General features: G+C 42.1%; 2 protein-coding genes across 8 annotated transcripts; one reads left to right on the top strand and one right to left on the bottom strand.

The window, feature by feature from the left end:
- Positions 1–1374: 1374 nt before the first annotated feature.
- On the top strand, positions 1375–8443 carry LOC144707705 (putative beta-1,3-galactosyltransferase 2). 6 transcript variants are annotated; one of them, XM_078580920.1, is made up of 12 exons: positions 1376–1615; positions 1779–2008; positions 3662–3758; positions 3840–3907; positions 4006–4220; positions 4434–4497; positions 5478–5550; positions 5711–5831; positions 6207–6294; positions 6392–6517; positions 6598–6707; positions 8027–8443. In XM_078580920.1, the coding sequence occupies exons 2-12, from the start codon at positions 1899–1901 to the stop codon at positions 8176–8178; spliced, it is 1224 nt and encodes a 407-aa protein (XP_078437046.1). In that variant the 5' UTR covers positions 1376–1615; positions 1779–1898; the 3' UTR covers positions 8179–8443. The 6 variants fall into 6 exon arrangements, with proteins under 6 accessions (XP_078437049.1, XP_078437048.1, XP_078437046.1 ...); XM_078580923.1 differs by lacking the exon at positions 1779–2008 and having other exon boundaries at positions 1375–1615; positions 3843–3907; XM_078580922.1 differs by lacking the exon at positions 1779–2008 and having other exon boundaries at positions 1375–1615.
- LOC144707706 (RNI-like superfamily protein) lies at positions 6000–24605 on the bottom strand. 2 transcript variants are annotated; one of them, XM_078580927.1, is made up of 9 exons: positions 24539–24605; positions 23853–23982; positions 18946–19058; positions 17086–17255; positions 12251–12328; positions 10809–10953; positions 9864–10383; positions 9105–9173; positions 6000–6334 (listed from the first exon to the last, which is right to left on the bottom strand). In XM_078580927.1, exons 1-7 carry the CDS (start codon positions 24581–24583, stop codon positions 9934–9936), a joined length of 1131 nt encoding a protein of 376 aa, XP_078437053.1. In that variant the 5' UTR covers positions 24584–24605; the 3' UTR covers positions 6000–6334; positions 9105–9173; positions 9864–9933. The 2 variants fall into 2 exon arrangements, with proteins under 2 accessions (XP_078437053.1, XP_078437052.1); XM_078580926.1 differs by lacking the exon at positions 6000–6334 and having other exon boundaries at positions 9010–9173.
- Positions 24606–25184: the final 579 nt, after the last annotated feature.

The following is a 25184-nucleotide window of genomic DNA, read 5'->3' as shown; positions in this document are numbered from 1 at the left end:
AGTGAAGAAGCCTTAAATGCCATGTTGGGTATCTCAATCAACGGCTGAATCAGCGCATAAGATGATAAAAAATTGGACCCAGAAGAGAAGAGAGTGAGATATTGAGAGAGAATAGAGAATGATAAGAGAGAGATTAGGCTGAGGGTCTTGAGACAGAACCAGGAGAGAGAATGAGAGAGATTAGAGAAGAGAATTAAAAGGGACAGGATGAGAGAGACGGAAAAAAGACCCAAAAGTCCGAACTTGGGAGAGATGGAGAAAGAGAGAGAAACTGGGCGGAGAAAAGAGGGAGAACCGGAAGATAGAGAATGAGAGAGAGAAAGAGAAAGGGACATCGTAAGTGCCATGTTTGGTGTCCCAATCAACTGCATGAATCAACGCTTCGCTCGCAAAAGTCCACCCATCTCTTTCTCTCCTCTCTCTCTCTCTTTGTTTGTCTTTTTTTCTCTCTCCCTCTATCTCCCTCTCTCTATCTCTCTCTCTATCTATCTCTTTCTATCGCTCTCACTCTATCTATCTCTCTCTCTACCTATCTATCTATCTATCTCTCACTCTATCTATATCTCTCTCTATCTATCTATCTATCTTTCTATATCTCTCTCACTCTATCTATCTCTCTATCAATCTATCTATCTATTTCTCTATCTATCTATCTATCTATCGATCTCTCTCTCTCTCGCTTTCCCGAAGTTGCTCGCGGGGAAAGAATGGAGAGTGGAGCGACGGTCCATTCTCAGGCCGTGAAGGAAAGACTCGGGCATTAATGTGGGCAATAGTAGATGAAAGAAGTCATGTAGGAGAGAGAGGCTGAGAGAGACAGAGAAAAGGAGAGGGAACGATATAGAGGCAAAGAGAGAAAGAGAGACAGAAAACGAGAGGGAAAGAGAGAGAGAGAAAGGGAGAAAGAGAGGCAGAGGTAAAATAGAAACAGAGAGAGATAGAGAGAAAGAGAGAAAGAGAGAGAGAGAGAGAGAGAGAGAGGAACAGAGAAAGAGAGAGAGAGAGAGAGAGAGAGGAACAGAGAAAGAAAGGAAGAAAGAGAGGCAGTGATAAAATAGAAACAGAGAGAGAAAGAGAGAGAGGTAGAAAAGGAGAAAGAGAGGCAGAGATAAAAAAAGAAACAAAGAGAGATAGAGAGAAAGAGAGAGAGAGAGAGAGGAACAGAGAAAGAAAGGGAGAAAGAGAGGCGGTGATAAAATAAAAACAGAGAGAGATAGAGAGAAAGAGAGAGAGAGAGAAAGAGAGAGAGAGAGAAGAACAGAGAAAGAAAGGGAGAAACAGAGGCAGTGATAAAATAGAAACAGAGAGAGAAAGAGAGAGAGGGAGAAAGGGAGAAAGAGAGGCAGAGATAAAAAGAAACAGAGGGAGATAGAGAGAAAGAGAGAGAGAGAGAGGAACAGAGAAGAAAGGGAGAAAGAGAGGCGGTGATACAATAGAAACAGAGAGAGAGAGATATAGAGAGAGAGAGAGAGAGAGAAGAACAGAGAAAGAAAGAGATCAAGAGAGGGAGAACGAGAGGAAGAGAGAGAGAGAGAGAGAGAGAGAGAGAGGGGCTCGCGGCATGCCGGGTTAATAAAAACCCGGGGAGGCGGCTTTTCTTCGCCATGTTCATCGGGTAAGAGCACACGGGAAACTCTCCCCTCTCCTTTCTTTCTCTCTCTCCTTCCTCTCCTACTTCATGGTTGACTTAATTAGCCGCTCTCTCGTCGCCACCCATCTTCTGCCAATTCCCCCCTCCCCCTCCCTTCATAGACTCTCTCTACTCTGTTGATATCCAGTTCGTTGCCGCTGCCGAGATCTATCTGTAGACTATCCACCAAAGAGAGCAGCGAAGATGAGTTAGAGAGAGAGAGAGAGAGAGAGTTTTATCTGGAAAGAGAATTTCTGCGGGGATTGGGATGATTGGGAAGGGGAGAGGAGAGTCTGCGGCGAGAACGGCGGTGCCGCGGAGATGGACGTTCTTCCTTTGTTTATGCAGCTTCGGCTGCGGTCTTCTCTTCACCAACAGGTAGATTGGTGGATTTCGTCGTCTGGCTTGTGTTTATGATTTGGCTTGTGTTTTCTTCGTGTGTCTCGTTTCTTGACGATAATTTCGCCGCTTCAGATAGGGGTTTAGTTAGAGCGAGACAATTGAGTGATAAACATACTCTCTCCGTCTCTCCGTTTCTGTCCTCGCTCTTTCTCTGTCTGTTTGTCCGTCTCTCTCGCTCTACGCGCGCTGTCTCTTTCTCGTTCTCTTTCTCTGTCTCTCCCCCTCTCCGTCTGTCTTGCTCTATCTCCTCTCTTTCTCTCTTCCTCTCTCTGTCTCTCTTTATCTCCTCTCTCTCCCTCTCTCTCTCTCTCGCTCTCTTCTCGCTCTCCTCGCTCTCTCTCCCTCCCTCTCTCCTCTCTCTCTCTCCTCTCTCTCTCCTTTCTCTCCCTCTCGCTCTCTCTCTCTCCCTCTCCTCTCTCTCTCCCTCTCTCTCCCTCTCGCTCTCTCTCTCCTCTCTCTCCCTCTCCTCTCTCTCCCTCTCGCTCTCTCTCTCTCCCTCTCTCCATCTCGCACTCTCTCTCTCCCTCTCTCTCCATCTCGCTCTCTCTCTCCTCCCTCTCCCTCTCCTCTCTCTCTCCCTCTCTCCATCTCGCTCTCTCTCTCCTCTCTCTCCGTCTCCTCTCTCTCTCCCTCTCGCTCTCTCTCTCTCCCTCTCTCCATCTCGCTCTCTCTCTCTCTCCCTTTCGCTCTCTCTCTCTCACTCACTCTCCGTATCTCGGTCTCTCTATTTGTTTCTTCCGTCCCTCCATCTCTGTCACTCTGTCTCTCGGTATCTCTCTCTCCCTCTCTCTTTCTCTCTCCCTCTCTTTTTCTCTGTCTCTCGGTCTCTCTCTCCCTCTCTCTATCTTTCTCCTTCTCTTTATCTCTCTCGGTCTCTTTCTCAGTTTCTCTATTGTCTCTATCTCTCTTCTTATCTCTATCTCTCTCTCCCTCTCACTCTCTCCCTCTTACTATATCTCTCTCATTATCTCTATCTCTCCCTCTCTCTCCTTCTCTCTGCTTCTATCTATCTGTCTCTCTCCCTCTTTCTCTCCATCTCTCTCTACCCCTGTCTCTCTCCTTATCTCTATCTCTATCTCCCTCTCTCTCTCCCTCTCTCTATCTCTCTCATTATCTCCCTCTCTCTCCCTCTGTCTATCTCTCTCTTCATTATCTCTATCTCTCACTCCCTCTCCCTCTTTACATATATATATATATATATATATATATCATTATCTCTCTCTCTCTCTATCTCTGCCTCTCTCTCTCTCTCTCTCTCTCTCTCTCTCTCTCTCTCTCTCTCTCTCTCTCTCTCTCTCTCTCTCTCTCTCTCTCTCTCTCTCTCTCTCTCTCTCTCTCTCTCTCTCTCTCTCTCTCTCTCTCTCTCTCTCTCTCTCTCTCTCTCTCTCTCTCTCTCTCTCTCTGTTTAATTCTCTGTGCATGCTTATCCCTCTATCTCTTTCTCTCTCAGTTTATCCCTCTCTTTCCATTTTCTACCACTGCCTTCAACTCTCCCACTGATCATGGGAATAAAATCCAGAAATCTAAGCCTAAGTTAACACCAACTTTTTCTCTTCTCTGGTCACATAAATGTGTTTGGTGATGATCAATGTTCATGGAAGGAGTAATATCTTTGGATTTGAATGGCAGAACATGGATCATGCCTGAGGACAGAGAGATGAACGTACAAGAAAGAGTTCAAGATCATCTAACTGATCAGCTTGACAAAGAATATGACTCTAAAAGGGTTAGTTTTTTCTCCTATGTCACTTGTAGTTCATAAAACTTGGGCATTAATGTAGACATGTAAATGATTATTCTTAATCAGCAGTCGGGTTGGAAAACAGATAAAAGAGGCATGCTTGGTGAAGTCTCCATGGCTGATGATCCTACAAAGTGAGTAATCCAATTTTTTTTCATTTATTTCTCATTTCTGTGTGAAATTTTTCTCTCTAAATTTTTACCTTTCATCTTATTTTGATGAATAAATTCAGGAATAAGTTGAATAAAACAACTTCAAAGTTAGAGTTCAAACAGGTACCATTCAGGGATCCACAGGGATCAACACTTGATAGCAGCTCTAAGAATTCACCTGAGCAAAAGGTTGCCAAAACAGAGCAGAAGAGGTATCTCATGGTGGTTGGAATCAATACTGCCTTCAGCAGTCGAAAAAGGCGAGACTCAGTTCGAGCAACGTGGATGCCCCAAGGTTCATTTTCTTTGAATTTTACACAACTTTGAACCTCCTTTTTTGAGTTTTAATACGAATGTTTGTCTAAACTTGAAGGTTAAACACTTCCTTGGTAAATTATATTAATAAATGCAATACCAACAATACCCTTACTATTAGCTATAGCTTTGAGCATAATGAGAAGCGCTTAACACTAACAATATGTTCATCATTTTGATTGGGTTGAAACAGGGGAAAAAAGGAAGAAGCTTGAGGATGAGAAAGGCATCATCATTCGATTCGTTATAGGCCACAGGTGACGGGGTCTCTATCTCTGGAACTTCACAGTTTTTTTCTTTGTTGGTTTTTGTTAGAAGTAGGGGTATTACTGCAAGTTCCTTTGTTAAGATCCCTATCCTATTGAACAGTAAATGATGCTCTAGTTACATTGAGTTAGGTTTTGTGCACTTCTCTTCAACACCCAGGGCGGTGGGTTTCGTGTCGGCGACCCTGCTCCACATTCACCTCTTTCTCCCTCTTTTCTATGAAGTTTAGAAGAGAGAGAACAAGCTAGAGGAGGAAAGAGAGCAGAGGGGAAGGGGGATGAAGACAAAACCAAACTCAATTAGACTAAGGGTTTATAGTTCCGGATCGTCCCGGATGTGGACGATGGACGGGACAGGACAAATTTTGTCCCGTCCGATGTCTGTATTCAGTGCAGGGACAAAGGAAGGGATGAATTTTTCAACCTACGGAACGAAAACCGTCCCGTCCAGTCCTCCCGAGACAAATTTTTGTTCCGTCCGAGGAGAAAATCGTCCCATCCCTGGGACGAAAAATAGCCGTTTTATATTTTAAATATACTAATATCAATTTTTCTAAGTTTTTAGGGAAATACGGAGGAGAGAGAATGCGAAGGGACATATGTACAATTATTGTTGAGCGGTGTCAGTTTGCATGCGCGTAAAGATGCAGGGACTTTGATGCAAATTATGATAACGAGGCCACGTGGCTACATCTCAATCGTTGGATGTGAATCCGGCAGTTTTTGTCCAGATTTGTCCATTCATCATCCGAGACCTCCCGACGGATATTTTTCCGTCCCACGGGACGAAAACTGTCCCGTCCGGTGGTCCCCGGGACGAATTTTCGTCCTGAATCTTGTCCAAACCCTTACAGTGATAGGGATCATAAAAAGTGGAATTACAATAAGACCCCTGCTTCAAAAAAAAACAAAAGATGAGGCTTGAATATGATTTATCACTCCCTAAAAATCTCATTTTGAATTGTTACTAGCACAACAACTGGTGGAATCCTGGACATGGCCATAGATGCAGAGAACGGCAAACATGGAGACATCATGAGGCTTGTATTGTTACTCTTCCATGCTGATCTTTGTTCCTTTTTTCTTAATATATCTTTCGTTCACTCTAAATCAGTTGCGTATTTCATTTCCTTAAAAGTATTCTATAGTTTTAGAACGGTTGTTTAAATGCCCCTTTTGATATGAACCTTAAAATGATTTGCAGAATCATGTCGAAGGATACCTCGAATTATCTGCAAAGACTAAAGTTTATTTTGCAACTGCTGTCTCTACGTGGGATGCTGACTTTTATATCAAGGTTGATGATGATGTACATGTAAATATTGGTAAGGCTGTCCCTGGTAATACAAAGAATATATTTTTTTTTTGTTTTAATTTTTCCTCAGGCGTTGGAAATTATCACCAATAGCAGCTGTCTTAAAACGTAGACGAATGTAGAAAGTTCATAATCTTGTCTAAATGGAGTAAAGCAGCAATCAATAAAATAAGCAAACTAGACACTGGAATCATTTCCAGGATCAAAGATTTTATTTCCAATCATAATGACACTGACGAAGCTGGTAATAAAAAGTACATGATAATGATACAATTGCACTTATGTGATAATTGATGTTGATGTAATATGCTTTTTTAAATGCTCATCGTAGGAACAACTGACCTTTTGGATGATTCGTTGACAACTTCAAAATCTTTTGTTTCAGGAACACTTGCACATACATTAGCGAGGTATCGGTCCAAGCCTCATGTGTACATTGGTTGCATGAAATCAGGGCCAGTTCTTTCTCAAAAGTGAGTTTCAACCAAATATCAGTTCTCTCTCATCGAATGGCTGCATTTGAGGGAAAATTAAACTTTAAGAACTCATAAATGTTATTTATCAAAATAGGGGTGTGAGATATCACGAGCCAGAACACTGGAAATTTGGAGAAGCAGGAAATAAGTATTTTCGTCATGCAACTGGTCAACTCTACGCCATTTCAAAGGACCTGGCCACTTACATATCCGTAAACGAGTAAGGCTAAGCATCCTTAACCAATTCGATGGTATTATCTTGATCGTTGATGTTAATCTGAATATATGGAATTGGGATAGGCAAGTCCTCCACAAGTTTGCAAATGAAGATGTTTCTCTTGGATCATGGCTTATCGGATTGGACGTTCAACATGTCGATGATCGGAGGCTTTGCTGTGGCACTCCACCTGGTAGGGCTTTAAAAAAAATTAAATGTGTTTCATTCATTATCCAAGTAAGGCTCATAGATGGATGACGGCCCGTCATCCGTTCCATCCCTAACTGTATTCAGTCATCCATCCTGACCTATGAGCAGGAACAGACTAAAAAAGCCTTCAAGCCATCCACTCTGTCATCAAGTGCAAGTGACTTACACTAAGTTTGCCGCCATCCTGCAACTGTTTCATTGTCCAACCCCATGGACGGAAACGGAAGAAAACTGCAGACCCTGTGACAAATGACTATATGAAATCTTCTTCCATTCTGTTCTGTCTGTCTTATACCGTAGTCTGTCATCAGTCCATGAGTCTTATACCCAAAAACTCCGACATATATTTGAAGTTTTTTGCCAAACGAATTAGGCCTCCCATTTTTCCATGCAGAGGTATAATCTCTATCCAACAGAAAGAACAAATATTTAAAAGATTATTGTTCAACAAATGATATATTTTCCTGTTCCATGTCCAACTATTGCTATTTTCCTCGTCTGGGAGACCGCCAAAACTCTGGCGTAGATCTAGTTATGAACTGTAATCCCTCTAAGGTATTTTGGTCATTTTCCCTTCTATTGTGACATCCGTTCTGGCAGGTCCCTCGGCAACTATCTTATCGCCTGCACTTTCCCTGCCTACCCTTTCCCTCTTTCTAGACTGTCAAGTTGGACGTCACCTGTTGCCATCGCCCGGTCCTCCCACAGCTGCTGGAAGATTAGGGATAAGCTCAAATGATAAGCTTACTTCAATAGGAGGGATCAATCCCCCTTATACACATGATAATGAGCCTTATGTGGTCCATTAGTCATTTAAAAGGGAAGTCTCTATAAGGCTTAATAAACCACGAATCATGGGATACAAAATATAGAAGGGGGTTACAGTGGTAAGATTTAATAAGGATGAGGTCAATCACAGGCAGACATACACCAGTCCTAAATCAAGAATCGTCTTCCTTGTTCAACCAATCAAGTTAAATCTTGACAAGATCCCCACCAGGATTCTATCAGATCTCATTTTTTTTGCCCTGGTTTTCAGTAATTTACCAGTCAAATGAAATGGTGGCCTCCATTGGTTGCCTGGTTTCTACTACTTTGGTTACACAGAGAGCTACATCCTTTATCTAACAGAAAGGATAACATTTAAAAAGTTTATTTTCTACAATGAAACTCCCATCTCCAATTATCTCTGATTAAAGAATGAATATTTCGAGGTTTGGTGTTGTACTATCATATCTATTGTCCTATTCCATGAGCAGTAATTTTCGAATCATGACACATTGACTCTTTCTTGCTATACAGATTGTGCGTGGAAGGCGTTGGCAGGCAACGTCTGTGTTGCCTCATTTGACTGGAGCTGCAGTGGGATATGCAAGTCTGCAGAGAGGATGAAAGAAGTGCATCAACGCTGTGGAGAGGTTGAGAGTGTTCTATGGGATTCTATCATCAGATAAGTCCCCCATATATTTCTGATCTCACTTCTGCCATAGTCCAAAGTCCCCAGACTATGTCCATCATTTATTGGGAGAGATAAGATGTAAAATACAAGGGAGGTTCCCCAGAGGAAAAAGTGGAGAGGATCTAGAATAATAACAGGGAGGGTTAGGAGGTTTTGTTTCTAGATATTTATCTGATTCTTTGACATGGCCCGGCCGCCATCCTGTATTATAAATTCCTGGCATTTTGATAATAAGATTCGATCCATGCAGAGATTTTCTTCTCCGGTTGAGACTTCCTTGCTAGTTCAGGGGGTCCTTTATTTACCTTGTCTTTGGTGCTCTCATAATTTTATAAAGAAAGAGAAATGAATGTGAAGTTTTCCCTCTGAACAAAATCAACTATTTTGGCATCTCCGATTGCTTTTTTCCCCAGAACCCGAGATCAATACCATGTATATATATCATTATTCTCATCTCCCCCTGAGAATTAGAGAGAGGAACGTAAATCAGAGTTCATATCAGATGTGAGGGTCATCCGTGCCATTGAGATCCCACCTGAATGAGGGTTCCCATCTAGCCATTAAAAACTTCCTAGAGATTTTCTTGTTCTATGAGCAACGATGAGACACATTGTTTCTCCGAATCCAATTGGATTGAAGTGTCGGGTTGTCCTTTCAAAAAAAATAGGAAGAAAATCGATGTGAAAAGACGTTATAAATATAATTAATCATAATATCATTGGACAAATATGATAAAGAGAGATGTGTTATAAATAGGAAGTTATAAAAATAATTCATCCGCTCGCAAGATGACAATATAATTAATCATAAGATCATTGGACAAATATGAAGCAGGAATTGAAACATAAATTATTTTCTTGATTCCAATGTCAATTTACAAAAGCGACATTTTAGCAAGGACTAGGGCAACCATCACATCACCTTCCTCAGCAGACATGGGCACGGCACAGACGACTCATTGCAAGTGTAGAGCAGTGAAGAACGAAAAACCTGCAAATTGGAAACAATAGATGAATTTACAGAAAGGAACAGAATAAAGAGAGAATGTTAACTTTAAGAGTGGAGGGGTAGGTTCTGCATCTCTATGCGATGTTGACGTGCAATGTTGGTTGACAGTTTTTTGATGACGTCATCATCATCAACGGGTGTCAATGTTGTGCACCATCAACGGGTGCCAACATCAACGGCTGGTTGATGTTGACGATGACATTGACGTTGATTGGGTGGATAACTTTTTAACTAGAGTTTTGCGAAGTTGGCGACTTTTGTTGATGGATGTCAACAGCCTGCAGCACCCTATCATTTTCAATATCAACCATCAAGGGAGACATTCTCAATGTCATTGTCCTCGTCAACCACCTCGCAAGTTGTCAACCTCAATACCATAATCAACATCAATGAGGGTTGATGACATCCATATTGACGAGTGTCGAACTTTAGAGGAGGGAGAAAGAAGGGAAGGTACGGCTGCGCCGGAAGACCCCCACGACCCTAGAACACACTCTTGGGCAAAAATCACATTTGTAATCCCCTCACATTCATTCCATTCAGCAGTTTGGAGATTACATATTTGCATAAGACACTTTACTGATTCTTTCAAAACAAATAATAAACTTTACTAAGGACTAATTTTGCATTCAAACCCTGAACTCTAGCAGAGAAGTTTAAGAGGTTACTTGCCTGATGTTCTGAAAAGCCACACCTCCTTGCTCCCGCATCTTTCAGCTCCATCTTACCATGTTTCTGCTAATCAATATTTAAGTGATGTCCTGAATTTGGAGGCCAAGACAATGGATTTAGCATCCGCATTGCTCGCAGCCCACTCCTTGTCTGCTCGCCTCTGGTGTTGCCGGAGGTTCTTCGCTCTCTTGGGAGCCAGTCGCTGATCTCTCTCTACAAAAGCGAGCCTAAATTTCTCGGCCACAGACAGCTGTGAAAGTTCCATCGGTTGCCTGTGATCTGAGCTGGAGGGGGAATGATGATCAATGCTGACATTACTGCCTTGACCATTGGCCCTCGTACAAGTTTCCCATGTCCTAGGGTTGATGCCCGCGACATAAGGCTCATCTAGTGCTCTATGTAGGTCGGCACCAGGAGGAACTTGCACCCCGCGAAGGGAGAAGGGTGATGATCGAGGGTTCACCGCAATTCTCGGACATTCAGCCACTAATCTTGCCTTTGAATCTGGGTCGATGTTTGGCTGTTAAAATAAAGACAGTACAGCGGGTTGACATCGGCAAACATTATGGATTTTTTTAAAGATATAGTCCCTTAAGCATCCATAATCAAGGTAATGGATTTCCCGCGATACTTTGAAGGTTTTAGTTGAATGTTGACTCAGTATCAAGGATAAAACAAAATGGTTAGATCAGAGGTGGTATAAAGGAGAGAAATGCGTTATTCAGCCAAAAGATGAAAAAAATCAAATGAAATTCACATTTATATTTCATTATGTTGTGTCGAATCAATGAACGGTTCTTTTAAATGTTCAGATGTATATCGTTTATTTACAACCTCTGTATTTTAGCTTTCCTTTTTCTGATGGTTTACTGAGAGGTCTTACACCATGTCTATGAGTTTGGACTTCTTTTATAAGGGGAAAATACTACTCAAAAACAAACATACCCATACAAGCCAATGCAGTGACTGTGCGCCATCAACAAGATCAGCGTCTTCAAGGTTCTCCCAAGATTCTTCTTCCACAGTGTTCAACTTTGGCATCAAGATACTCAAACATCTGCGAGCTGTTGATTCACTGCTCGGGCACCCACTGGAAAAAGGATATTATAGATCTTTCAAAAACCCACCTAAAAAATTATACATTATGAGGAGAGGTTATTCACGATTTCATGCAGAACGTATGGGAAAACATACGTTCACAAAAATTTCATACTATTAGGATCCCCAAATCCATTCACGGTATTTACCGCATTTTCCATCTGACTAGGGTTTCTCTTAGTCGGCATTTTCCCCCAAAATTAGGGACTCTGATGAAGTGTAGGTCTCTACCAGGAAATGAATTTCTTGAAGAATAGAAAGAACTAAATATTGATAGATTGAGATTAATATGAAGAACAAAATAGATACAGTGGCAATACAGGCCCAGATCAGCACCTGTACACTTTTAGGGAGCATCTCCCCCACTGCGCAGCCCTCTCATACAGATCGTCTTCTGTACCACTTGACAGCTTTTACCATCTCTCCTGCTTCCTCCCTCTTCCCCCCTTCTCACCAAATCAGCCCAGACAACTACATCTTGCATGATCCTCATAAAGGAGTTCATGTATTCATAGAGTACTACCAAAGGACAGAAGACAGAAATGCTCCTGGGAGGAGTCGGGGATCGTATCAGATGGTAGACAAGAATACGTAGTGGAATTGGCTAGGATATCGGATACCATTCAGGACAATATTGGATATTGGTTCAGATATCCAGAGGCAAACCATAAAATACTGCACCAAAACCTAGAGATAAGGTGAAGAAGAGATACATCCCAATGAAAGACTGTCCGTAAAGGGCATACAGATATCCATGTTCTTATTATTCAATATCCAGAGTCAAAGGTTATACTCCATGACCATACTGTCAAAGTCAAGATTCTTCATAGGAATAAATATATAACGTCATTTCGATCTTCATTACGAGGTTCTTTCATTGAGTCTTTACATCTTCATAGTTGATCATGACCTGACCTCTGAGGTTTACCCGAGCCGTTTGAGGCTTGATATATTTTGAACATTCATCAAAAAATTAAGGTGGGCATTTTCAACCAAATGCCTTGGACTTCAATCTTCAAAGGGTACTGAAGGCAGACTAAATAAAATGAACTCCGACAAGGATTTATTGTTTTGCAGGAGTTATGATCTCAAGAAGATGAACAAACAGATCGCACTATCAAAGAGAAGTGACATAGTCAGCAGACTGTTTACTATTTGAACACATTATTGGCCGTTAACAATCTTTAGAGGAGGGTGAAATAATCGCATGTATTCTCTGGCAAAATAAAAAGAATACTGAATCACATGCATATCACTGTCATCGTATGAAAATAATGCCAAGATGATACCCCCATCTTAAGATCTGCAAAGAACGGCACTGAGATACAACCGCAGAGACACCCAAGGCCGTAATTTTTCTGCATTTTCTGCAATACAGTATAGTAAGATTTATCAATGATGAAAATCCAATGAAGACAGACATGACACAAAATAGAATTATCCACGGATCATTCTGCTGCCCAACAATGTTGGTGGGTACGATGATCAGGCACCAAACTAACCAAAGCAACTTAGTAATAAATATGCCGATCCAAAATTTACTATTCAGAATGTTAGTTGAAATCAGACTGGCATCAGATTCAAATTGAAAAATCACTTTAAAAACACCATTAATAATCAAACCATTGAAACTAGATAGAAATATCGGACGCAGCATAGCATAATCTATGTGAAACGATTTTAAGCTCTCTTTATGACATTTTTTTAGATCCATGAGAATAAAATAGAAAACGGAAGAGACATTGGCAAAAACTATTCTATCGGATAGCCTGGCTGCCTCATGCACTTTGTGAATTATGACTCATAGTCAGTTATTTCCATCGCAGACTTAACGCCGAAACTTGATATGGCACCATGAGAAGCAAAATAGGAACTAGGGGTAGTAGTGTCCTATTGAGGTTAAGTGAGAAATCAATAAAAGTGGAAGAAGACAAGCTTATTTTGTGTACTTAGTTAAATAAAGTAACCATCGTTCTCTCTTTCTTGCCATATTTCTCTTGCTCTGAATTTCTCCTGATTCTTCCCAGATAAAACCTTTCATTTCCCAACTTAGAGCAGGAAAGGAGTATGAAGTCTGTGCTGCATGCTTAGTGGTTATAGCTTGGAATCTCAGCATAAAAAATCCAAGGCATCACTTATTACATCAATGCAAATACGCACTAAGCTTTCTGCATTAGAATTAGTATGCATTTAATTTAATGCTACGGATGTCAGAAACCATATTACGAAGATAATAGTATAAATCCACTGTTTACAGAGCCACAGTTTCAAAAAATGAGACTGATCCCTGTAGCAATCTGTTAAGGATTAATGCACTAACCATGGGCCTAAGGCCATGTAATTGTAATAGAACTGTTAGGATATTTAATAAAAGAACTAATGACCTTAGGATGCTGCTAATGGACCTCTGCAAGGCCCATTAGCAGCCCAGTAATGGCCCACTAAGGGCTCATTACACGCCCACTATGGGCCCACTAAGGGCCCACTGAATATCAGGCCCAATCAGGGCCTGATATATTCTGGGCCTGTTCTGGACAGGCCCAGCCTCCAACGGCTAGTTTTTTAACTAGCCGTTGGACCCTCCAACGGTCACTTTTCAAAAGTAACCGTTGGAGGGTTACTTGTTTAACAAGTAAGGAATTACTTGTTAAACAAGTAACTCTGTCTGAAAGGGCTTTTTGCCCTGGATTAATTCTGTATATAAGGGGAACTATGATGCAGTAATAGACATCTTTTCTTGCCCCAATCTTGTGCACTCTCTCTCTCTCTCTCTACTTTCTCTCTCTACTTTCTCTCTCCTCGGATTACCATTATCACATGGTATCAGAGCAGGCATTCTGAGCCTGTCTTTGGTGCATTCTTCTGGAGCTCAAAGGGCATCCCACGGGAGGCTTCTTCAAGCATCTAGAGTGCTGTTTCCGCTGCATCTTCTCTATTTTTGCTGAAGGTTGAAGGCATCCTGCGGGAGGCATCTTCAATCATTTTTCACAATCTAGAGGAAGAGTCTTTGGGCTGGGATCATCTACTGCTGTTCTGCACTGTACTCAAGAGTGCCTTGAGTCACTCAGGCCTTCAATTCTTCGACAGATCAGCACAATCTACATCCTAGCACCTTCAAATGGCGGCCAACAACAACTCAAGCTCGCTGACAGACAATTCAAGCTCGCTGCCAGTCTCTGTTCCAGAAATTCCAGCAGGAAGGCAGGCCATTGTCTCCTGAGACAGGTGGCTAACTTCCTTGCCAGTTCTTCCAAAGTGTGCCCTACTCAATGTGAACAACTTTCTGCTATGGTCCCAACGGGTTCAAACAGCCTTGACGCCCCGGGGTCTTCTCCATCATCTCACTGACAGCCCTCCTCCAAGGACCTCTCCAAATTTCCCTCAGTGGGTAATTGAAGAGGAAGTCGTCTACGGATGGCTACTTGATACATTATCTGGAGATTGCCAAGGAGAATACTCCTCCTTTAGCACCTCCAAGGAGCTCTGGGAGGGAGTCCAGCGAGACCTCTCCAAACAAGGGGACAAAGCGAAGATTGTGGATCTCCTCTACAAATCATTTATGATTCGACAGGGAGACAAGACAATCAAGGAGCATGCCAAAGAACTCCGAAAGATCTATACGGAGCTTGATCATATCTGGCCACTGCCCACTGAGCCTGCAGCTAGGGCCCAGTGGTCGACACTCCGTCTCTGTCAACTGCTCTTCAGCGTCAACCCGGAGTTTGAGGTCTGCAGAAGCCAATTGTATAATCAGGAGGTTGAACCAACCTTCAATGAGGCAGTCTCCAAACTTATGACAGATGAGAGCCGCATTCTCCAAGAAAAGGGAGGCTCCTCAGCACACAGCTCTTATGCCGCCAAGGGCTATACGCCTCAGCGGCATCTCCAAGTCCACGAGGCCCCCCGATCCGACAATGGACGACAATTAGTATACCACAAGCCTCGGCCAACTGACCCAGCTCATCTTTTGACTTTTAATAAGGTCTCCTCAGAATATCAGACTTTCCTCACTCATGTTCAGGAAGGATATATTCCAAAAACCCCTCACGAGGCTCTTCGCATCCCTCATTGGAAGGAAGCTATGGATGAGGAAATGAGAGTTTTGATGCTTAATGATACTTTGGGACATTGTGGATCTTCCAAAGGGAAAAAAGGCGGTTGCCTGTCGCTGGGTCCTCACCCTAAAATGCACACTTGATGTCACCAATAAGCCTAAGGCTCGGTTAGTTGCTAAAGGTTTCACCCAAACCTTTGGCATAGACTACCAGGAAACCTTTGCCCCGGTCGCTAAGATGAATACTATTTGTATCATCATCTCTTTGGCAGTACACTTTGACTGGCCCCTAAAACAATACGATATTAAGAATGCTTTTCTACATGGGGAACTGAAGGAGGAGATCTATATGACTCTCCCCCCAGGCTATGGGGACAGTACGAAGTCTGGAAAAGTCTGTTGCTTAAAAAAGGCTCTATATGGATTGAAACAATCCCCTCGGGCTTGGTTTGGCAAATTCACTAATACTATGAAAACTCTAGGCTATAATCAGTGCAATGGCGAACATACACTGTTCTTTAAACATGTTTCGTCTCTCTTAACTATCCTCTTAGTATATGTGGATGATATTATCATCACTGGTAATAATTTGCAGGAAATTTCTGAACTAGAAAACAATCTCAGTAATGTATTCCAGGTCAAGAATTTAGGTCCTTTAAAATATTTTCTTGGCATTGAGTTTGCACGCTTTGCTGACGGTATGCTTCTGACTCAGCAAAAGTATATCCTTGAGCTCCTCGAAGAAACTAAGCATAGTCAATGTCGGGTTAGTGACATACCCATTGAATCTAAAAATCATCTCCTACTAAATGAAAATGACCCCCCAGTCGACATTAACTCCTATCAAAAACTCATTGGAAAACTTCTCTACTTGTCTCACACTAGACCTGATATTTGCTATACTGTCAATGTCTTAAGTCAATTTCTGCACTCACCTCGCCATTCCCATCTTCAAGCTGCCCATCGAGTTCTCAGGTATCTCAAAAGCACCATCGGTCTCGGCATCACCTATCGACGCACAGGTAAACTCCATTTATATCTCTATACTGACTCTGATTTTGCAGGTTCCAGATTGGATTATAAGTCCACTAGCGGTTACTGCACCGTCCTCGGTGGCAACCTTATCACTTGGCGGAGTAAAAAACAGAGTGTGGTCTCTAAATCCAGCACAGAGGCTGAATTTCGAGCCATGTCGAAGGGAATTGACGAAACAACGTGGATCAAGCACTTGCTGGATGACCTCCGCATCCCCTACGAAAGACCTATCACCATCCGCTGCGACAACAAGTCCGCCATCAGTCTTGCACATGACCCCGTCTACCATGATCGGATGAAACATGTCAATATTGACAGGTTCTACATCCAGGATCACCTTGTACAAGGCATCTTGCAGACGGAGCACGTCGCCTCTGAGGAGCAATGTGCCGACATCTTCACCAAGGGCCTTCCTGGCCGGACGCTGCGACAATTTCTCTTCAAGCTTGGAATGATAGATATTCATTCCAGCGCTTGAGGGGAGTGTTAAGGATTAATGCACTAACCATGGGCCTAAGGCCATGTAATTGTAATAGAACTGTTAGGATATTTAATAAAAGAACTAATGACCTTAGGATGCTGCTAATGGACCTCTGCAAGGCCCATTAGCAGCCCAGTAATGGCCCACTAAGGGCTCATTACACGCCCACTATGGGCCCACTAAGGGCCCACTGAATATCAGGCCCAATCAGGGCCTGATATATTCTGGGCCTGTTCTGGACAGGCCCAGCCTCCAACGGCTAGTTTTTTAACTAGCCGTTGGACCCTCCAACGGTCACTTTTCAAAAGTAACCGTTGGAGGGTTACTTGTTTAACAAGTAAGGAATTACTTGTTAAACAAGTAACTCTGTCTGAAAGGGCTTTTTGCCCTGGATTAATTCTGTATATAAGGGGAACTATGATGCAGTAATAGACATCTTTTCTTGCCCCAATCTTGTGCACTCTCTCTCTCTCTCTCTACTTTCTCTCTCTACTTTCTCTCTCCTCGGATTACCATTATCACACAATCCATGAGGACAAGAGATGTCTTCATACCTGATGTCCAGAGCATACAAATTGGAGCAGATTTGAGAAACCTTAAGTAGACCAACATCAGAGACATCAGAACCAGAGATATCCAGAGTATCCCAGGATTCATCGACCAATGCGATGAGTATTCCATCATCCAATAACTTTTTCCGCCTGGCCATAGCGATAATTGCCATCTGCACATCAGCAATCGTTACAAACCTATCAAGTGCTAAGTACGAAAGAATTAAACTCATACATTTTTGTAAATTTTAAAAGCCATTCCATGTATAACAAATTTTAGGCTCCCAGATGAATAAACTTATTATCGACAACAGTAAACAGTCATCTTTTAAATGGGGAGAATTAAAATTCGGCACAATAAGTTTGCCAAAGTACTCAATTCAGACTCGATAGTTCTGAACAAGTAAAATGCCCAACAAAATGAAACCTTCACCCCGGACAAAAAGAGTTATGTTAATCTGCTTGCCATTTTATCTTCCTTCTTGTTATTGTAAAAGTGGGTTACATAGTGTAAGTGGTCCACGGAGTATTTTTTTCTTTATTTCTCTTTATTGTCTGTGTGGTCCACCACTTCCAGGTGGCCCACATGTAAGGACTTATGTAACATATTCCCAAGTGGAAATAAATAGCATAGGTTAGGTGGACCCACAGTCCACCTGAAGGTGATGCCTGTCACCTATTCCAGCTCCGAATAAGTAACCTGTGCTAAGTGGGCAATAAACCAGTCACTCAAGTAAATAGATCAGAATGTTCTTTTTGCAAACCCAAATTTCAGCAGATTCATTGGCGCTGTCAGAGAGCAGAACTAACAGTTGAGATTGCTGACTATTATGATTATAACTATGTTGAAGGAACCACTGAAGATGCCACATACGACAGAGGAAAAAATTATATAGTTGAAGAGATAACAAAGCATAAGATAAACCTGAGGCTACTTTTTGTATATGGGTAGAGAAGTGAACCAACACCCTGGTTGTGTCAATAGTCCAATGATGTTATTCTCCTTGAAATGCAATAAACTCGAGTAAAGTTCAATGTATTGCGAACATAACACAATGCAAGAGAGAGAGAATAGGAGAGGAGAGAATAAGAAAAACTGAAAATGGAAAGGAGGCAGGAGGCTAAAAGGGAGGAGAGGGAGGAGAGAGCTGACGGTCAGGAAGAGATAAGGAGGTACACCCAATTCTTCTACTGATACTTTGCTGCCCTCTTTAAGGAGGCCTATGTTAAAGACTTACCAAGGACTTACCAAAGCAAAAGGAGAGAGGCCGAGTCACGTGCCAGCCTGGACCGTGGACGCCCAACAGCATGAAGGCAGGAAATGAGAAGGTGGAATAAAAGGGAATCTCGATAGAAGGGAAGGCACTTTTTCAGAATCAGTCACAAGGGAGATTCTCTCGTCGACGGAGGGAGCCAATTTCAGCTCTCATCTTTCCTGCAAGGGGGAGGCGCTGATCCGGCGTCTCCTGAGCATAGCTATTGTCTGATCTCAGTTTGTTTTCCATTGTATTCCACGAACTCTATCTCACTCTCGCTATATCTACATTCCATTCGAGTTCTATCAACACTATTTCTGTTACACAGCATTCTCTCTACGAATTTGGTTGTTTCTATACCATGACCTTTTATGATAGAAGAGAATTTATTAGCCAGATATTCAGACCATAGTACTTTCGTGGAGTCTTAACAGGCTACAGGTGTTTAAAGATGAAAAAAACCTAAAACAAAATTTACTAAAATACCTTACCAAAGATATGTTCAGGAATAATTATGATGGGAAACACTGGACGTTATTTATAAGTGACAGTAAGAAAAATATAACTGCATTCGTCTTGGATAGAATGGAGCTTATGACCAAGATACCTTAATATTCCGTGGAAGGATCACCGAAATGTCAGCCAACTGCCCTAAAATATCTTCAAGGTGTTGCCCCAGTACTCCAAGACAGAGATCTACAAGCTTTCTAGGAATTCGAGCTGGAACAATGAGAAAAATAATAATAACAAACTCAAAATCGAATAAAAATGGAGCAAAATAGAAACACAAATGGGTAGAGACAAGAGAGGATGAAAAGAAGAGACAGACAAATGGATTAAAAATGACAAACAGTTATAGGATTAAACAGTTTATTGAACCTCCTGAAATGCAAAAGGTCTAGAATACTATTGAGCTTTTATGTAGTCATGAAACCAAAAACAATGAATTCATTTAGGGCGGATGAATAGAAGGTAAGAAACACCATTTTCTCCATCAATAGTCAAAAAAATGAATGCGAATACTAAACAAAAAAGTTAGAGAAAACTCTCCAGAGTATGTGTGACAACTACATTGTGTTGATCGTAACATAATTCATTAATGTCAAAACAAACTTCACAGGCATATACCTCTACCAAACTTATTAATAAGGTAGAGGCCTGAAAAAAGGTTCTTTCAATCAAACACTTCCAATAAGGAAATGCAGCAACACCTCAGCCAGAGAAATTAAGCATTTAACAAAATTTATATACCAGTTGAAAAAGAGGAAAACTTTGACTGCTTTGAAGGAAATAAGTCTTAGTAGTTTAGTATGGGCCAACTGTTAAAACAAAGGAATTCTAGGAAATAAGTGGTACAATCCAGAGTGGGATCTTTGAGAGGAAGACAAGCCAGTCCAGCCCGGAGATCCGGCTCACTATAAGCCAAATTAAGCCCCTCTTCAAGCAGGGGTTCAAGGGGAATTGAGACATAAGCAACCCCAGCCATCAACTCTTTTTCGACTGGTTGTGATGTCTATCTCTCTTGCTCTACAGACTTGATGATATCCTCTGGAAAGCAGCAACCCTTCCGTCAGCGATCCTTCATCATCCAGAACCATTCCTGCTCTTCTCTCTCTAACCTCCGGAACACGTACCACTCTTCTCCCTCAATCTCTCTTAATCCTGGATGTTGAACAAATATTTTTAATTGAACTGTGATTTTCATCAAACAAGCAGGCAACCTTGACAATATAGAGATACAGCCATGAGGGTTGAGTGTGATTTATGATATTCGAATTGAGTGTGATTTATCCTAAGGCTGCACCACAGGGGCAGACTGTGATACGAACCTTGATTTAGGTCTGTACAGGGGAACGGGGAAAATAAGAGGTCGAACAGAAGGGGCAGGGATCGGCTGGGGACAAGCAGCATGAAGACATAGTGAAGGTTTAATGATCGAGGGGATGGGGATTCTCTAAGGCAAGGAGAGCAAACAGGAGGGAAGGGGATCAGATTTGATGGAAGCTGGCAGAAGATCTGCAGGGCCCATTGCAGGAGCTTGGGGATCGCAGAGCGATTAAGGGGACAAGACTGAGAAGAGGGACGAAACTATGAGCCAAGTGGTAACTTACCTTGATTTCTTGACTGCCCTATTAAAGGATGGGCAACAAGTCTTTAAAGAGAAAGAAGTGAACTAACCTCAACACCATGAGACCCAAATGGCCCTAATGGGCAGATGCACCAAAGATATTGTTAGGACTCCATTAAAAGTCTACCAGAGGAAAGCCAAGTGACACAATTGGGTCCACCTCCTGCACAGGACAATGAAGAAGAGCCCAATAGGGCGGATACCGCGGAAAAGACATCCACCCTAAGCAAACGAGTCGAGGAAGGAGAAGGCAGACAAGAATCGGTAACTCTTTGACCCCCTCCCTCTTCCTCACAACTTGCTCCTCCCTGTTATGCCCTAACCTTTCTCACTTTGTCCCTTCCCTTTTCCTTCTCCCAGGCATCCCAGTGCACAGAGACCTGGTCGCGCAGGAGACGACTCCCTCAGAGTGTGTCTGTGACCCTCCCCTTTCCTATCTGAATTTCTCCTTGTCCCCCTTTCTTTGTTCTGACCCTTCAAGCGGCGACAAAGTATTTGGACCAAGTTATTTAAATCTCTACATGTTAGGGAAAGGGTGCACAGGGTTCGAACAGATATACTCCAGGGCATATGATCATATCCGACTGGAGATAATTTTTTTTCAAAAAAATTTAGACGATCGACCAAGAACAGTGATCAATCCAAGATTAATGGTACATACGAACATGAAATACACAAACAAAATGGTCCTCTCTCCAATCACTCGAGAACCAATATGTGATGAGGCTCTCCACAAAATGTAAGATGTCGTCCGTTAAGACAACCCATCTCTTAAACACAACCTCATTGTGGTGCAGCCATATTTCCCATAGTACTGCAAGGACCATTCTCCATTCCATACATCCCCTGCACACTCCTCAGATCTAGACCCAGCATGCCTCGTCAGAAGCCACGTCCACCTCCATGAGTTTTCTGCAGCTTCCAGATTGCCCGGGCAACCAAACATTTGAAACGATGAGAACAATCCTCTTCTCCCTGTGTGTACATATGACACACTGACATGGTATCCGGAAACATACACTTCCGGAGGGCTCTGGTCATAACATACATTCTTACCATTAGCCATCCAAAAATCCTTACTTTTAAGGAGATCTTTACCTTCAAAAGCAGTCGGCAAGGAAGGATGTTAGATTCCCCTTTTTAGGGCCTTCTCGAATCTTCATGTCTGGATAATAACGCTCAATGGTCATAAGTGTAACAAATCCTATTACATGCTCAACAGTTCTTGCACCTTCTGGTCTGAAAGGGTGACCTCAAAAATTGAGTTCCAGGTATCATCTCAACATTCTCTAACCAATGCTTGGGGGTTCCTTGCCATCTGGAAGAGGCATGGGAACTCCTCTCATAGCATACAGCCAACCGGCCATTCATCCATCCAATAATGTTGTTCAACTGCAGGATATTGAACACATTTTGGGAAATACAATCTTCTGGCAAAGCAGAAGAAAAAGGTAATGGCTAGGTTAGTTGCCCAGGGCATCTGTCAGTTTCTACGGAACAGAGGAATCCTTTAAGAACGCAAGATATCTCAAGAAAGACCAACTACACTACAATGTGATAGATATTGCGCACCATCCCAGTACAACAGAACAGAACAAAGCATGTTAAAAACCGAAAAAAGTATGTTGAAATCTACATTCGTTTATTGGAGAGAAACCTGATCACTCATAGCATTATTCTGATACAACCATAAGAGTGTATTAGGATGTAACAATCGACTTCCTTGAATATCAAAGTATTTGATCAGTAAAGGATAAAGGGGAGGGAGGTGGATAGGTGATTGATCCAGAGAGGGACAGGAATCGATCAAGAAAAGTGCCGGCTGGAGATCCGGTGAATACAAAACAACTGCGGGGTAGAGAGGATTGTGTAAGGTAGAGAGAGAGCTCGTGAGGCAGAGAGAAAAGACTGCAATAGATCAGAAGAGGCAGAGTGAGGAATCACCATTCAAGTTCAATATTTTTCTCTTCCCTCCAAAAGTGAGGGTTAATCATATTTAAAGGGTCACAAAAAGCCAAATACCCAGAAGTACCAAAAGTTTCACTAAGGTTGGATGGGGATTCTATCATATTCAAATTTATTTAGTACAAAACCTCAAATTGAGCTTCTGACTTGATCGCTAAAGGAGTACCAGGGGCCATATTACATAGACTATTGAACAAGTTGGGCCTGCAGAGCATCTACCAACCAACTTGAAGTGGAGTGTCAACAATTTTAATTATCATTCATATTCATGTTGTACGGTTTTTAGTATTGTAAAATCAATCTTATGCAATCCACAATATGAGGATTTCAGAAGGAACTTAAACCAAAAACCGGCGAGAGGGGTCGACCTATCAATTGGGCATATAAGGAATCTTAACTCAAGCGAAAGACAAGGATTCAAACTTTTATTATCTTAGCTCCGTGTGTGTGCCACTGAGCGTTCTGGGAGGTTGACAAGAAAAAGAAGTTCTTGACCAATAAAAGTTTGCCACTCAACCAAAATATAACAAATCTTCAAAAATAATTGCCTATGCATTTCCAAGAAAAGACCTGATCAATGAGACGTCAAACTCTCAGAATTAAATATATTATAGTCTTCCTGCAGAGTGTTCTACTGGATGGAACACATAGAAGATGAATAGGAAAAATAAGAAGTGTCCCGTGCTTACTCTCTTCCAAAAGTATGGTTTCTTAAGTTTGATTGATTACTTTCTTTCTTCATTTCTCAAAACAAAGTTAATTCAGTTAAATGAAACTGATATGATATGCCAGCGGGTGTATGTATGGAGGAAGGTCCGACAACGGCCCAATCCCCCAGCACGGGCCCAGCCCAGGACGGATCCTACTTAAAGCCCCACTCGAGGGAGCTTGAGGCAGGAAATTACACTGTAAGCTGTCTCCCCCCTCTCTCGTGAAACTATCCCTCTTCCATCTTGATTATGGCTCTTCTGTCCCTTGTACTGGCAGGTCAACGTCGCCATACCCTTGCCAAACATGCGACTGTTCATCGGCGATCCTTCATCATCCCCTCGTCTTTCCCATTCTCTCATTTCTACCCTGGGAATCTCTTCTATATCTCATCCCCTGACTCCTCCTCACATTACACTGCACCGTCATTGGATCAATTTGATTCGTTCTTGGTTGAATCTGAAGTTAATTATGGTCATCGATTCGTCTCCGACATGGGAACGTATCAGTCCCTCAAATGCTACAGTCCACAGGAGATCCCACAAGCAGACAAAAATGTTCTTAAAAAAAACAGAAAAAACTGAGAAGCAAGAGAACAACCAAGGTATCTAGAAAAAAAATTGATGACAAAGTTGAAGCCAACTAATAAAGTCCGCTAGAAAAGCAAAAAAAAAGCAAGAGCACCAAGAAAAAAAAGGAAAGAATTTTTTAACCTGAAAGAGAAGAAAATCGTTGCTTAGCTCGGGAGTTAATAGAGTTATGTGATGCAGGATCACTGTGCCCTTCATTTTCCACGACGCTCTTCTCATCTTCTACGTCAAACGCCTTCGTTCTACCTTCACCCTATTAAAGAACATAGACCCACCTTTGTCAATGAAATACGAAAGAGGAACAAAATCTAAAGAATTATCAATAAACGAAGCAAATAAGCACGCGAACAGATCTTAAAAAATCACAAAAATGAGCTTCCGGGAAGAAAAACTCCTCTAATCTTCGAATTTTCCCTTAGCAGCTCATGCCCGATGCAGATGCCTTAATCAAGCAGCGGAAGGTGAAAAAATCGAAAAAAAGATCATTAAAAAACGAATAAATGAAGCAAATAAGCCCGCGAAAATAATTTTAAAAATCACAAAAATGAGCTTCCGAGAAGAACAACTTCTCTAATCTTCCAATTTTCCCTTAGCACGGCTCCTATCAGATATTTCACTACTCATAAGCAAGAAAAATACACCCAAATACAAGCTAAACGGGTGAATCGCGAATTTCATCAGGACAGTAATCCGATCACAGCACCCTGTAATTGAACGCGAAATGAAAACAGGTCCGCAGAAAACATCGTCCGTTCACGAAATTGAACGATTGAAAGTGAAATTCAATCAAGATCAGGACAGAACATCACCTCTACTGATGTGATTATCTTCTCCTTCAGAGTACCGGCTGCCATCGATCTCCCTTCCACCGCCCTTCTCTCCACTACTACCCGTTCTTTCAGCGTTAATAAACAGAAAAAACTTGCTACGTGGACAAATCTGATTGGTTGGATGCGTCGTCGTCCCCCAGGATGACGCCGACGATGACGATGACGACTTTGCTCAGTCGTCCTGGTTATAACTTATAAGACTAGGCTTGTAGGAAGGATAACAAACCGTCATCTCCGTCATCCGTTCCGTTCAACTTCGTCATCCGTCATCATCCGGAGCGGTGGACGGATGACTGAATTAACTCTCTTCAGTCATCAGACATGACTCGTCTGTCACATATGACAATGACTGATGATGGAAATGACGGAACGGATGACGCAAAATAATAGAAAAGTACCCAAGTAGACAGAGACGATAGGGATAACGACCTTCGATGACGGGGATAACTACCATTTATGACATGGCCGAGAGATGTCGATGACAGGGACGATCAGTATCGACAACAGAATGACGAGCATAGACGACACAGAGGACCTCCGACAATGGATAGTTCAATCAATAATTCAGGATAGAACATTACCTCCACTACCTTGATTATCTTCTCATTCCGATTAACGTCTGCCA

This window comes from Wolffia australiana, chromosome 9 (genome assembly GCF_029677425.1).
Source record: "Wolffia australiana isolate 7733 chromosome 9, ASM2967742v1".
In the NCBI taxonomy this organism is placed as follows: domain Eukaryota; kingdom Viridiplantae; phylum Streptophyta; class Magnoliopsida; order Alismatales; family Araceae; genus Wolffia; species Wolffia australiana.
This window is presented reverse-complemented; position numbering and strand designations above follow the sequence as displayed.

Excerpts from the sequence above, each read along its gene's own strand:
- LOC144707705 (XM_078580920.1), top strand. The coding sequence starts at position 1,899 with ATGATTGGGAAGGGGAGAGGAGAGTCTGCGGCGAGAACGGCGGTGCCG. Across the intron at positions 2,009-3,661 it reads GGTCTTCTCTTCACCAACAG|AACATGGATCATGCCTGAGG; the intron begins GTAGATTGGTGG and ends TTTGAATGGCAG. Across the intron at positions 4,498-5,477 it reads CGATTCGTTATAGGCCACAG|CACAACAACTGGTGGAATCC; the intron begins GTGACGGGGTCT and ends AATTGTTACTAG.
- LOC144707706 (XM_078580927.1), bottom strand. The coding sequence starts at position 24,583 with ATGGCAGCCGGTACTCTGAAGGAGAAGATAATCACATCAGTAGAG. Across the intron at positions 23,983-24,538 it reads AGATAATCACATCAGTAGAG|GGTGAAGGTAGAACGAAGGC; the intron begins GTGATGTTCTGT and ends GTTCTTTAATAG. Across the intron at positions 10,954-12,250 it reads TTGCAGATCTTAAGATGGGG|TGGGTGCCCGAGCAGTGAAT; the intron begins GTATCATCTTGG and ends TCCTTTTTCCAG.